At 37.1% G+C, this 15,062-nt stretch overlaps 1 protein-coding gene across 1 annotated transcript in view; it reads right to left on the bottom strand.

Annotated features, from left to right (window-relative positions):
• Positions 1-15,062, bottom strand: part of DEUP1 (deuterosome assembly protein 1) — a 76,209-nt gene that overhangs the window by 20,619 nt on the left and 40,528 nt on the right. Inside the window, exons 6-9 of the mRNA XM_055320650.1 lie at positions 13,313-13,458; positions 9,841-9,946; positions 4,863-5,060; positions 2,963-3,049 (exon numbers count right to left, since the gene is read on the bottom strand). Of these exons, the coding sequence (XP_055176625.1) occupies positions 2,963-3,049; positions 4,863-5,060; positions 9,841-9,946; positions 13,313-13,458 (537 nt within the window). The remainder of the gene's footprint in view (positions 1-2,962; positions 3,050-4,862; positions 5,061-9,840; positions 9,947-13,312; positions 13,459-15,062) is intronic.

Here is a 15,062-nt window from a genome sequence, read left to right as displayed (position 1 = left end):
TGCAGAAACTGGATAAAATGAACTGAACCTTCATATTTTAATTTACAGATTAAATTTAAATTGGGTTTTTATTTTATATCTAATGTAAAATTTTAATTCAAGTGGATTAAAGACATAGGTGAAAAAATATAAAAATCATCAAAGACACACTCACAAACAGTGTATACTGTCTAGAAGTTGGAAAAACCTTGAAATCCCAGGAAAAAAACTCAGAAGCTATAAACAAAAAAAATATACATGTATTTGACAAAAATTAAAACTTTTTGTATGGTAAAAAGATATCATAAATAAAATTATAAATAATAAATTTAGGAAATTGCTGTTACAAATTGACAAGAAAAAGGTATCTCAATGAAGAAATGAATAAGAATAGAATTCATTGTATATTGCCAATATACAAAAATATACTCTATGTAGCCAGAGAAGTAGAAATTAAAGTACTACTGAGACCACCTCACACCCATCAGACTGACAAAAATTTAAAAGAGCAATAACACCTCTTGCTGCTAAGGAGGAAACAAAAAAGGTATGCACGTACAGAGATGCTAGAAATGTGATTTGACAACAGATGTTTTAAAATTAAAACGTACAGGGGCACTGGAGTGGTGTAGTCAGTTAAACAGCTGATTCTTGGTTTCAGCTCAGTCGTGATTTCAGGGTGGTGGGATCAAGCACTACAAGAGGCCCTATGCTCAGCATGGAGTCTGCTTCAGAGTCTCCCTCCCTCTGCACCTACTGCTCATGCTCTCTCTCTCACTCAAATAAGTAAATAAATCTTAAAAAATACATATCCCTTTAATCAGCAATTCCATTTTTTTTTTTAAGCCAGGGACAGAGGAAGGAGGAGAAAGAGAATCTCAAGCAGGCTCCGTGCCCAGCACAGAGCCTGATGTGGGGTTTGATCTCACGACCCTGAGATCATGACCTGAGCTGAAATCAAGAGTTGGATGCTTAACCTACTGAGCCACTCAGGTGGCCCAGCAATCCTAGTCTTAGGAACCTGTTCCTAAGAATTGAGTATGTATGAGGATTTTTTTTTACAGTATTGTTTATTTGTGCAAAAATCTAGAAAGGGTTGAATTAATTACAAATGAATTGATTCCGAAAAAGAATAAATTTTGATAGATTCACATCAAAGGATATTATTAAGCCATTGTACAGAATGAAATAGACCTAAACCAGCTGGTTTGTAATGCTTTGCAAAAGATATTGTTGAATGAACAAAAATAAGACACAGGAAAGTGTGTATAATGTAATCCAATTTTTTAAAAAAGTTAAAACTCCTAAATAGTATATGACTACATACCTGCATGAAAATCACTAGTATATAAATTGTGATTCAATTTAATAAAAATTATATATATTCTACATGAGTATATATTTATTTTCCTAAGAAATTAGGATAAAAAAAGATGTTTTCCTACTGTCTCATAGAGCTGTCCATGATATATAGTTAAAAAGCAGTTTAGAATAACGTACTTACTATACACTTATTTCTGTAAAGAGACATTCAGCTCCTCCCTTCTATATGTGTACATGAGCAAGAAAAAAGTTATAGAATGCTACATATTGGTTTTAAAGCACTGGATATCTCTGGAGTCCACCTTGGGATTGGGGATAACAGTTGGATAATCAGCTTCTTTACATATCTTTATGTGTTTTATTTCTTGGGGAAAAAAAAAAAAACAAATAAATGAAGAAAGCCAAATGCCTATACAAGCCAGAGCGAAGCAGGCTCAGTGTGGGCTGTGATGACGCAGAATTCAGACCGAAAAACATTTAGTTCAAAATAAAAAGAAAAATAACACAAAAACCATTTTGTGAGAGGGGGAAAAATAAGACATTCATGGGGGCAGGACCCAATTTAAATTTTTGCGTGTCAAGCGTTTAGAAATAAAAGTCCTAAATGTCACACAGATTTTATGTAACAGATAGGGAAGCCACATATACTTTCCTTTTTATCCATCTGTCCTCCAATCACAGAATCTGTAACCAGGGCCAAAGGCAGAATGCTTGCAGAATGCTTCTTACTCTCTGATGCTTGAATACTTACCATTATGGGAACGAGTAGCTCCCATTCCAGAAATACAGGATCATGGAAACCTGTGCACCCCAACTTCCTCCTGTCATGGCTGAGGAAACTGAACCAGCTTACCTTGTTCATCTTCTATCCTCTCCATTCTCTCAATGGCAGGCAAATTATTTATTTCAGAATTTTCTCCCAGAGCAAAGAAATGCTAAACAAGTAACAGTGGTATTTCCCTAGTTTGATAAATAAAAGCTCTCATATTGATATATAAAAACCAACTTTCAACTGCTCTATTGAACAACTGAAATGAAAGGCACAGTCTGTTTAAGCTGCCCCGGGGCCAGTCTGTAGAGCCACTGGTCAAAACTATAAGGCCAATCCTCAATCATTTGTTTATTCATCCTTCCTTTTATTCAACCAACATTTAATGAACACTTGCTGTACCCCTGACATTGTGAGGTGATGGTGATACAAACATGAATATAACATGGTCCCTTTTTACCATCCACTGAGGAATGACAGGCTACAAAACAAGTGAGACCAAAGTACAGACCAAGTGTGGATGGACCAGTTCACTCTGACTGGAGTTTTCAGGAGTGGCTGCATCAAGGCTATGGTTGACATGGGAGTCAGGCCACGCAGGACGCAGGATTTCAGAGGTAAATGCAGAAGCAAAAGTGAGTGAGTAGCATGTTTGAGGAAATGCTCAGAATTTAGCCCAACCCAAGAAAAGAGCAAAGGAGAAAATAAGAAATTCAAATGTTCTAGTCTGAGGATAAAAGTAAATTCAATCCAGATGCAAAATAATTTGCCACCCCAACTCCTGTACATCTGACACATAGAAAGTGCTTAGTAAAATTAGGGCTGGGTAAATCCTGACCAACTACGTAGTGTCCCAGTTTGATTTACTAAATGGTTGTAGCTTGTTATTACCATGTACTGTCCAGGGTCTAAATCGCCCATCATTCCTTTCAGATGTGTGTTTTCAGTTCTGACAGCTTTATATCTCATATCTGAGACCTGAAAGCAGATCGGGAGGTAAAAGTGAATGCAAAAATCATAATAAAAGCTCGCAACTGTATTAGAAGAAATTTTACTAATCTATAGATTTTCTAAGTGTAGGGAAGAGAAACACTTGTTAGGCCTGATCATCATAAATCAGATACTTGCCTTTAGTTCTCAGTCTGGCAGCCCTCACTCTACCCTCCTTTCCTGATTGGTGCTAAATTAAAAACACATACTGACAATAACGATTCATTTGCTTTTTCTTTCCAATTCCAAAATTCCATTTCTCACTTCTAACTTTTCTATCCTATGCAAATTAACACCAGAAAAATCACAATTTAAAAACACGCTCCAATAACAATGCCCATTGAATTCTTCACTACCTAATTTTTATAATATGCAAATATTACTTTTATGTTTAATTTTGTTCTTTCTAGTATTTCTGCCAAACTACTTTCTCTCTCTCTCTACTTTATTCTAATTTATTTTTCCCTGATTTCTTCTACTTGACTAGTACTTACACACATCTGCTCTTTTACTTAGATAGGCCTCATTTCTATAGAAAACACTTCCCTTAAAATGATTTATTTACTTTGTAGATTACAAAATATATTCTCCTGATCAAAAACCTAAAAACGCAGAAAAGTATAAAGAAGAAAATAAGAATCATTCATAATCCAACTACCCGAATCACTGTTAATACTTCTAAAATATCTTTTCCTATAGCAGTACAGTCAATGCTACTATCTCATCTATGGTGTTTTCCTGTGTATTGTACAAATTTATCATAGTTTATGGCTTATAATTGGGCAAAGTCAGATCTCGTTTTTATAACACACAGGATTTAAATAGCCATCTTATTTGTGAAGTGACCCTCATATGCCTAGAAAGTCATTGAATGGTGCCCTCAAAGCCTTTCGATTTGGGGTAAGAAAAGCAGATAAACCTCATGCTTTTAATAACAGATCATCAATTTGATGATGAGTAAAGGGTTGAGGAATTTCAAAAGAAATAGGATGAAAGAAAGGGAGGAGAAAAAGGAGGAAGCCAAAGGAGGGAGGGGTGGACCTCAAAGTTACTTGCAGTATTTTAACAGTAGAATGGTACAATTGTTTTTTCTTTCACCATGAACCATATGGTGCACCGAGTTCAGTAAATATGGAATAATTTTCATGTTTCAACATCCATTTTTTTTACTCCTCCCTAATAAATATATAAAATGGGGGTAAGAAGTATCCATAAAAAGCTGGAATAGAGGCTTTTTCTTAAAGACAAAAATATTAATGGAACTACAGAAAATAAATTCAGGAAGAAATCTCTGACTAGAGCATTCTGTGGGAGGTGATCAAAATATGTGTCACAAGAAAATGTTAGGATGAGATTTAGTGCAATTATCTTGTGTCATCACTTTTCCCCTGGTTCTCTTTTGATGATACTTCGCATTATTTTTTTTTAAGATTTTATTTATTTACTTGAGACAAAGTCAGCAAGAGAGAGCAAACATGAGCAGGCGGAGGGGCAGTGGGAGAGGGAGAAGCAGGCTTCCCACTGAGCAGAGAGCCCCATGTAGCACTGGTTTTCGGGACCACAATCCCAGCACTCCAGGATCATGACCCAAGCCCAAGGCAGATGCTTAACCAACCGAATGAACCACCTAGGTGTCCCACACTTTGCATTATTTCGCAAAGGTTTTATGTGGCTCCACCAAGCATTTCCGGGATGCTAGTCTCAGAAACAATATCAAGAAATCCAATGCTTTATTAGTCAAGGAGGAAGACTACTGTGCAACACAGTGACCTGGAAAGTGCTATCCTGTCCGCTTGCATACCTGTTGTTTTGCTAACATTTTTTCTTTTATTTCTAACTCCATTTTTAGCTGTCTTTCCAGAAGGGCAGCTTTCTTCATGATAGTTGCTATAGTGATCTCCTTCTGATGGAGCTCCTCTGTTAGGTCAGAGATTTCATTCCTCATTCTTTCCTGCTCAGAGCCATGGTACTCTTCCTCCTGATAGAGTTGGCTTCTTATCTGCAGCAGATATATTCCAGGCAAATATTAACAAATCTTTTTATTTGTCAAGCAGCTTAAGGCTTTTGTTAGCCATGCTCAGTCTTCCTGTCCTATCTTAAACATTTGGCAGGCCCCACTTTACCCACCTTTTCTGATCAATGATGAATTAAAAATAGATACTTACAATAAATGGCTCATTTACTTTTTTCCTTTCAAATTCAAAATTCCATTTCTCACATCTATTTTCTATTATATGCAAATCATCACTTATTACTGATACTGCTTTGATAACTACTTTGACAGGAAGGTGAACAAAATATAATGAAGCACTTAGCCTCCCAGCTTTACTGAGGCATAAATAGTCTTCAAAGACAGTACATAATTATCGTATACAATTTGGCGAGTTTGGACATATACTCATGTTACTATCATCACAACCTACATAATAATCATAACCATTACCTCCAAAAGTTTCCTTGTTCCTTTTTTGCTTAAAAAAATATTTTTTTATAGTAAGAATGCTTACCATGAGATCTACCCTCTTAAAATTTTAGTGCATAATACCTTACTGTCATCTCTAGGCACCCTATAACTTAACTTTACACCCATCAAATGACCACTGCAGAATGTATGGTGGAAAGACGCAGGACTCACTACCTAGAGGCATATGGACCAAGCAGGTTTTTAGGGAGAAAAACTGGCTTAGCAAAGTTAAGTGACTTGCTCAAGGTCAAAAAGCTATTAACTGGCAGAGCTAGGACTAGAACTTAGGACTTTTAGCTTTAAATTCAGTGGTTTTTTTGCCTAAATTGTGTGTATTATTTATGACTAAACATTAGGTTTTTCAGAATCACGTTATGATAAATTTCACACTGAAAGTGTCTATGAAAATGCATCATCTCTTCCACTTAAGCCTGTGGATTGTCTGATTCTTAACCATAGTTAGGCCTTCCTTGTCACTGACCTCTGGATCACCTTGGGCTCCTCCCCACCTGACAATGCAGTCAAGCAGCAAATTCTGTCCCTTGTACTTCAATTTCTCCTAAATCTCTCCTCTGCTCTCCATTTCTACTCCCACTGTCTTTGGTTCAGCCTCTTACCACCTTTCTAGAAATCATTCACCGTCTCTAATTCTTGAGATTTGGAGATAAAATACACAATCACCAATCTCAAGAAAATCATAGTCCATTGGGGGAAACAAAAATAAACAGAACACAGAGGATCAATGCATGTCAGTGGTATGTGGTAGAAGGGTGCTTAACCCAGCCTGGGGATGTCAGGATGGGCTTCCTAGAGGAGGGGACATCAAAGACTGAAGGATGAATTGGAAGCCAGATGGAAGGCAGGGATGGAGAAGGGCCTCCTGGCAAAGAGTGCAATGAAGACTCTAGGAGCGAGAGAGAGCATGCACGCCCAGTGAAGCAAGAGGAGTCTGGAGTGGCCAGGACTGGGCATGTTGTGAGAAATAAGGCTGGAGAGTTTAACGGAGTCCATGTACAAAGAGATTTATATGAATTTCCTTAGGGAACTTCTAAAATTTACTTTTTTTCATTTCATCTTGAAATATTTCAGGATATATCTGTAAAAGAATAAGGGCACTCTCTCTTTTAACATAGCCAGAAGACCAATATCATACCTTAAAAAATTAACAATTCCTCAATATCATCACATATCCAGGAAGTATTTGAATTTAAAAATTTATCAAGATTGTAATGAGTATGTTGTTTGTTTGGATTGTGATCTAAGTTTGGATACTGGCTCACATCTTTGTAAAGCCTCTCTTTTTGTGTGTGGTTGTGTGCATTCTGGTAGTCTACATATATCATCTCATTTAACTCCCACAGCAGTTCTCTATTTTGTGGAATGAGATGTTACGTACATAACTCTCCATAGTCACATTCCTGGTGGCAGGCAGTCTGATTCCAGGACCTTACCCATTGTGCTTTGTAACCCCTGTGAGCAGAATCCTGGAAGGTAGTTCACACATTGGAAAAAGCAAGCATGGGAAGACCTAACATGCAAAGGATGCACGTTCAGAAGGAAAACTCGACCTGTCCTCAGCTCTATGCCACCAACCCCTTATGTGAGTCTATTCCTATTATTATTATCTTTAAAGATGTATTTATTTATTCATGAGAGACACAGACTGAGAGAGAGAGAGAGGCAGAAACATTAGGCAGAGGGAGAAGCAGGATCTATCCAGGGAGCCCGATGCAGGACTCGATCCAGTATCCTGGGATCACGACCTGAGCCGAAGGCAGGCGCCCAACCGCTGAGCCAGCCAGGCATCCCTCTATTCTTATTATTAACATTTTTAGAATTTCAGAGTTGTGGGGGATGACTGGGTGGCTCAGTTAGTTAAGGGCCTGACTCAATTTCAGCCCAGGTCATGATCTCAGGGTTGTGAGATTGAGTCCTATGTTAGGCTCTGCACTGGGTGTGGAGCCTACTTAGGATACTCTCTCCCCTTCTCCCTCTGTCCCTCCCTTGACCCTTAAAAAAAAAAAAAAAGAATTTCAGAGTTGGAAATGACCTTAGGAGTCACATGGTATAACCCCAACCCCATCATTAAACAGATGAGGAAGAAAAAAAAAAGACTCCCAGAGAAGAGAAGGGGTGGGCCTATAACCCAGCTCCTAAAAGCAAGAGACTAGGAGAGAGAGGTACAGATATCCTCACCCTGAGGACAATGTCACATGTCTGCTTTCATCTCCAACCTCCTCTCTCCAATTTTTCTCTTTATAATTTATTTGATGAAACAATGGGGTTCTTCTGTGGTTTGCCCCAGTTTGGATTTTGCTGATTGCATCCCTGTTGTGTAGTTAACATGTTCTCTTAAAATGGAACTTTCAAAATGTAAAAAAGATGAATATACTATCATGAAAAAGGAGTAAACTATTTTTATTTTTTCAGAGCATTTAGATATTAAAACAAAGCTTCTCCTGCAAAGCTTCCCTCTAAATGAGATTAATTTACTGAGCTCTAAATGACTTTTGGCTTTATTAATTAAAAATGTCAATTTCATCACGGAATACATGACAAAAATAGTTCTACACTGAAAAAAAGAGAAATAAAACACTTGCAAGATTCATAATACATGGCTCTTGTTGCTTTTATTACAAGAGAATAGAAATGCTCTCCACAAACACTTCCTGGGAGCTATAGCTATTTATACACAATTCATTTGTTACCTTTCCTGCACAGCAGTGCATTATCTAGAGGTCTCCAAGAGCCTATGAAGAGAATTTGTGCCTAGTGTTCTCTTCCTTCAGAGCACAACTGTGCAGTGTCAGTAGATTCCTTGTTATTCAAAGTGTTATCGAGTCTATGAGGTTAAGAACGGCATAAATGTACTTTAGGTGGCTTTAATCAGTCTTTTTATCATAATGCGTTCATTGCAAACACCAATAAAGAACAGTTTTTTAAAAAATTCTATGTTTAAACAGTAAAATCAGTTTCATGGAATTAAGCAAAAATATAAGGAAAATGATCATTAATTCATAATACCTTTTCTACACTTACTAGCTACCTGTCAACTCTTTGGGAGACAGGATTTGTCTTTTGTGTCACTGTATTTCCTACAGAAATAAGCAGAATAGATATAGTCATACTAGATGTGCAATAAATGTTGAATTTATACACATTGCAACTAAATTTATGAGCCTCTTCAGGTACGGGAGATCTTAACCTTGATATTAATTCATTCGTTCTCCAAATATTTATTTTCACTTTTGTGTGTCAGGCTCTGTGCTGGGATAAATGATGATTCGAAGCCATGCCCAGGTTTTCCCTACTTTTAACAACTGTTTAGATCATATAACATTGAATATCTAGGTGTGGTCCTCAAACCTAAAGACCAGAGACATGAGTAGAAGCCATGATAAGCTCATGGAAAGGAAACCCCAACTAGATTTTGCTATAGGGAGAAGAGAATATACTTGTGGTAGAGAGTTGAGAACCACACGGCCTTTGAGGACAGTGCCCAGGCCTTATCCATGCTTGTATTCCCAGCTCCTGGCAGATTACTTGGCACCAGTTAGGTGTTCAGTGACAAAAGGTGGGTGCAACCATTAACAGTGGCAGCCTTCACTTCTTGGGTGCTTCATCTGAGCTAGGCTGCTCTAAGCATCTGATGTGCGTTTTTTAAATGGATTTTAACCTAAGGGAAGAGTATGGACTCTGGAGTCAGATTGCCTGAATTCAAATCTGATCAATCTGCCTGGTTGCTGTGTAATATGGGGAAAACTACCTAACTTTTCTGTGCTTGACTGTCCTCAAATGTAAAAGATGGTATTAATACCTACCTCCTAAAGTGGTTATGAAGAATCAATGAGCTGAGGTTTGTTAGGCCCTTAGAGCCCCTCCTGGTGCATGGGGAGTGCTATTTAGGTAGCAAAGTCGTTCACCCCTTTAAGCCTCATCACAATTGTATGAGGCAGGTGCTTAGGATCCCATCCCCATCCTAGAAATGAGGAACCCTAGCATCTGGCACAGGCCACTTCCCCGAGCTTATGTGACCTACTAGACAGATGGATGCCTGAGTCTGGGCTCTCATACTTCTTGCTGTAAGCTACCTGTGATGGAGCCACAGTTTCCCAGAGGCACAATGAGGATGGAAGGTTTGTGTCTTTTATAGCACTGTGCAGAAAAATGTAAGAATTAGCAGCCTGGTAGGTTATTCTCTTAGGGGAAAACATAGAAGGAAAAAGAAGGGAATGTGAAGGAAGGTTTTCCTCCTCCCTTTGTGTTCAGAGACTTCAGATCTGCCTGAAAGGATGAAGCCCATTATTTTCCATACCTTATTCAATTCTTTTTCATGATTTTGTTGATCTAGGGTCACTGAGAACAGCTCTTTCCTTTTCCTTTCTAGTTCTTTAGTAGAAGGTGAATAAGAGGATTCAACTCTACAAATTAAAGTGAAAAAAAAACTTAACTTGGTAAACTGTCCTGATTCTGTCGTTGATTTAGACTATTGTAGGTTGCAGAGATAGACTATTAGCTTCTTGGAAAAGCTTCTGGTTCCAGAAATTGCAAATTCTCATACATTCAGATCCCATAAGTATTTACATATTTAACTGAGTGCAAATGGTTTTAGTGAAAAAAATAAGAGGTAGCAATTAATATGGAATTTCAATTATACACTGAAAATTGGCAGAATACTGGGTTTGCATATGTAGATAAGATTTTTATATAATATAACTTGGAACCCCCTTAAAGAAAAGGGAAACACATCTAACCTGCTTATGCATCATGGGAAGGAACTATGTCAGCAGAAGTCAGAGGGGGGCAACTTCTCCATAAAAGTGATCCAAAATGACTAAATGTGACAGTCTACCCAGAGAAAGCTCAAATACATCTGTTCCTTGGCTGCTTAATTTACAAAATAGAATTGCCAGCACATATGGATACCAGAGGGGAAAAGCAGAAACTAGTATAAAAAGTACCATTTCTACAGGAAGTTTGGAGAAATACAAGCAGGTTCACTTCTACATCAGGGAAGCTGGTAAATGAAAACTCATTAAAACAGAAAAAGAAAGATAGCCAGGCAAGGACACTAGCATGCTATTGCTTGCCTAATCTGGTAAAGTCTGGTGTTTTGGGATCCCTGGGTGGCGCAGCGGTTTGGCGCCTGCCTTTGGCCCAGGGCGCGATCCTGGAGACCCGGGATCGAATCCCACGTCAGGCTCCCGGTGCATGGAGCCTGCTTCTCCCTCTGCCTGTGTCTCTGCCTCTCTCTCTCTCTCTCTGTATGACTATTGTAAAATTAAAAAAAAAAAAAAGTCTGGTGTTTTGAGGGATGTACCCACCTGTAAGTGAGTACAATTTCAGATGTCCAAAGAACTTTTTAAAAGTTTCCATCAATCAAAAACCTAAACCACACAACACAAAATCCAAGTAGTGGTTGAAAAATAACTGAGGGAAATATTGAAAATAAAGGGATCTTTAAAAAAGGTATAAATGAATAGTGATATTCCCTAGGTACTTTATCTAGACTGGATTGCTTTTCTTCTATCAAATATATGTGTTAACTGTAGAAAACAGAGTATATCAGAGTATATACTGGTATAATGTCATCATCAGAAGAAAAGCATTGTTGGCATTTTTGTGTATATTAATTATCTTTTTTTCTATGTACATGTGTATAAATACATATGTTTCTCATACAATTAAAATGTATCACACACATTATTTTTCAGTCCCCTTTTGTATCCTACTCAGTAATATATTGTGAACATTTTATCTAATATTCTCCTCCAACATTATTTCAGAATCAGTCTTAAATTTTTCTTATTTGCTATTATTTGAAAGGAGTGAAAAATGACATTTCTTATTTTTCAATTCTTCCTAAGGAATTTCAGGGAGTGGAATGCTGAACTGATTGGGGGGGGGGTGGAAAAACATCATGATTGTCTTGTAAATTTCACTGAGCGACTGGAACAAATGTCAAACATCAATGCAGGTAAGTTAAAAGAAGAAAACAATAATCATGCTAATATAAAATGCTAATAATAATATATAAAGGAATTATCACTTGTCACGTAGGAAAGGAGAGTTGGAAATATTTTTAATAACTCTCAGAACGTATCAGCCCAAGGTGCTTCAGTAGCTAAAAAAAAAAAAAAAAAAAAAAAAGGAAAAGGTAACAAGATCTTAGTATTATTGAGAAAGGTTCTGAAAATGAATAAAAGCATTACTATGCTACTTCTATAAAACTATTGTGCATCTGCACTAAGAAGCCTGGGCTGCTTCACCTTAATACAACTGGAAAGAAGAAACACAGTCCAAAGAAAAGAAACCAAAACAATACATTGGAATTACATTCATATGAGAACAAACCAAAAGGATTAGAAACTTTCCGTTGGAAATATGAAGGCTGAGAATACTAGGCCTTAAGTCTGAAATATAATGGAAGCTGTGAAAAGTTAAATATCTATCTTTCCATCAGATCTCAGAATACTAGAATTGAGGAATACCCTCCAAGTAAGAAAACTGAAGTTTAGAGACCCAAATAAATGCCAATTTAAATAGAGACTGGCATTAGGCATAACAACAACTATGTGAATAACCACAAAATTCTGAATGAAGTCATGTATTGAAGATAAGTTGGCAATGCCTGGAATTCGGCATTGGCGTTGTGAGACAGGTCCATATGGAAGTACCTACAATGTTCTTCCACAAATCAAGAGGCAGATGGGGGTGAAAGGTTTGCTTTTCTAGGAAATTTCTTATATTTTTAGGCATACACATTCTTTGTACAAAGACATTTCTCATCAACTAACCCCACTGGAACAGTGCCTTGCACATTATATTTTTTCGATAGATTTGTTAATGATCAGTGACAATGGTCTATAGCTTGCATGTGGAGCACTCTATATTGCTGACTGGCTAATAGGCATTTTACATCCTTGGTGAGACACACAATAGGTCATTTTTAGGAAGCTTAATTTGCCATTTCTTGAAAGTGTAGAGCTCAAAAAATTCAAGCAAGTCCCGCAACTTTAAAGAAATAATTATTGCCTTTAAAGCAAGGTAATCATCTTTCAATAAAATATCCCTTACCATTTGGTTAGTCAGTTTTTAAAATCCTCTCATTGGCCTTCCATCAGCCTTCAGACTTGAGAAGGATTCAAGTTCCAATGAGAATTAGAATATCAATGAATTGTTTGGACAGTCAAATTTTCTACTCTTAAGTATGAACATTTCATAATCCTTAGCAGTCCCATTTCCTTTGTGATTATGGGATGCACAATATCTGCCTGATTTTAAAAGAGGAAAAAAAATCTGTTCTAACAGATCTGTTCCTTTAAGGAAAGGAACTGACAAGGTAGTGATTATGGAGGCCAAAATAAATATAACATTTACAAGTGAAAAAGTTAATAACAGTTACTTGGCTTATAGGCAATCAAAAGCATTTGAAAATAGGGAATAAATCTTATTTATTAACATATATAATTAAATATCAGCTCTATACTATTGTTTTTACAATATCCTGAAAAATAAAAGTTCTAAGAAAATTTCTCACTCACTGTGATAGGTAAGTATCCATAAATCAGTACATGAAACAATTTTCTAGATAAGTAAATATATTCATTTTGAAGATGAAATCATCGCAGATTTTGTTTTTAATCTGTAATATTACCCAATAATTAACAGCATGTTAATACAAAACAAATAGACTTATTATTCTAGTTTAAATATAAAACTCTTAAGATATTCAAACATCATATCTTGAATAGTTTCTCTCAGGCTGCTGAGTATAAAGAAAATACCTTTTTTTATTTTCTTGAGTATTTTGGCACTCTCCTATTTTTAATAATTCTCTGTGCAGCTGCAATCGTTCCATTTCAATAATTCTCAAGAGATCATCACGTGACTGCAACTCACTTTTCACCTCTGAGAGTCCTGCTTCCATGGCCTACATATAAACATCAAACAGGTTCAACGCACACATTTGGGTACTGTGATTATAATATATTTAAAAATATTTAACATCTGTGAACCAGCCTAATTCTAAATGAACTGGTATTGAGTCCTTCCTTGGTTGGCTCTATCTTACAGAATTTCATTCCTTCATTCATTTACTCAACAAATATTTGCTGAGTCCTTATTATGTGCTTAACACTGAAGAAAAAAAAAAACAAAAAACAAAACAAACACTGAAGATAAATAGACTCTGTTCTCAGTGAGCTTATAGTCTAATGATAAAGAATAATCAAATCACCAACCAAATCCAGTCACGCTGTATGTGAATTTGAGAGAATCATAAAAGTAGGAATAAAATACTAATGTGTGAAATTTGGATTAATGCCAGTAATTCCCAATTTAAAGACAATAGTCAAGAAGAATCTAATTTCAAAGCTGACCAATACAAAGAGTTATAAACCATGGTCTATGTCTTTATTGCCCAGTAATAGCCCTACTTTATCTAGCAACTAGAAACATCAGCAATCCTGTGAATCTAGTGTTTTATTTTGTTTATTTTGTTGAGATGCCTGAGCAAGTTTGAAAGCTGTTGGAAAGGGTCCAGGGAGGAGAGAGGAGGAATAACAGTAATGGTTTTGGTTCCTGGGAAGGTGGGTGGAGTGGGTCCCAAAGTCCAAGTGGAAGAGATTTGCCTAAAGCAAAAGGAAAGAAGGAAGGAAAATGGAATGTAGACAAGTATATGCATCTGGATATGGAGAGATAACAGTGGCTCTCTGTTGGCTTCTATTTTCCTTGTGAAGTAAAATGATGTCACTAGAAGGAGAATACCTTAATACAACTGTGGTGGGGGCATGGGAGTGGGGGAATGGGAGTGATTTTTAAAAAATATTTTATTTATTTGAGAGAGAGAGAGAGCGCGCGCGAGAGAGACAGAGAGAGAGAGCAGGGGGATGGGCAAAGGGAGAAGCAGACTCCCCACTGAGCAGGGAGCCCAATGCAGGCTTGATCCTAGGCCCTCTCCCCGCCAAGATCATGACCTGAGCCAAAGGCAGATGCTTAACCAACCAAGCCACCCAGGTGCCCCCATGGGAGTGATTTTTAAGAGTGGAGAGGGTTTGAAATGGATTGCAATGTGAATGGGAGAATTAGCTGATTGGAGCAACACAAGGGAATTTCTGGTAGTGGTGAGTACTCATCCAAGATTTGTGACCATGACCTATTGAGTGATTTTCTCCAGCAGTACTTGGCTGTTCTCTGGGAGAAAGGTTATTTTGGCAGAGTCCTTCTAAATCATCAGGTTTCTTCTACTCACTTACACAGGGAAACTATTAAGTGTACCTTACCCAGGTCATCAACTCCATTGCCACTACAGTAGATGAGGAAATTGAGGGCCAGACTTCTTCCAAAGTCACATAGCTTACAAGTGGCAGATTTTGGAAAAGAAAAATCCAGGTCTTTTGTCTAAAAGTCCAATTGGAACATTCAAAATGCAAAAATAATTTTTTTCATGCAAAATTAGTGGAACAGATCTGTAGCTTATTGGTAAAGAGAGGGTGGGGTGTTATAAGCACAGGAGGTTCCTAATAAAAGCTGTAG

The sequence above is a fragment of the Nyctereutes procyonoides genome, unplaced genomic scaffold (genome assembly GCF_905146905.1).
Source record: "Nyctereutes procyonoides isolate TBG_1078 unplaced genomic scaffold, NYPRO_anot_genome, whole genome shotgun sequence".
In the NCBI taxonomy this organism is placed as follows: domain Eukaryota; kingdom Metazoa; phylum Chordata; class Mammalia; order Carnivora; family Canidae; genus Nyctereutes; species Nyctereutes procyonoides.
The sequence above is the reverse complement of the archived record's forward strand: the minus strand, read 5'-3'. Positions and strand labels throughout refer to the sequence as shown.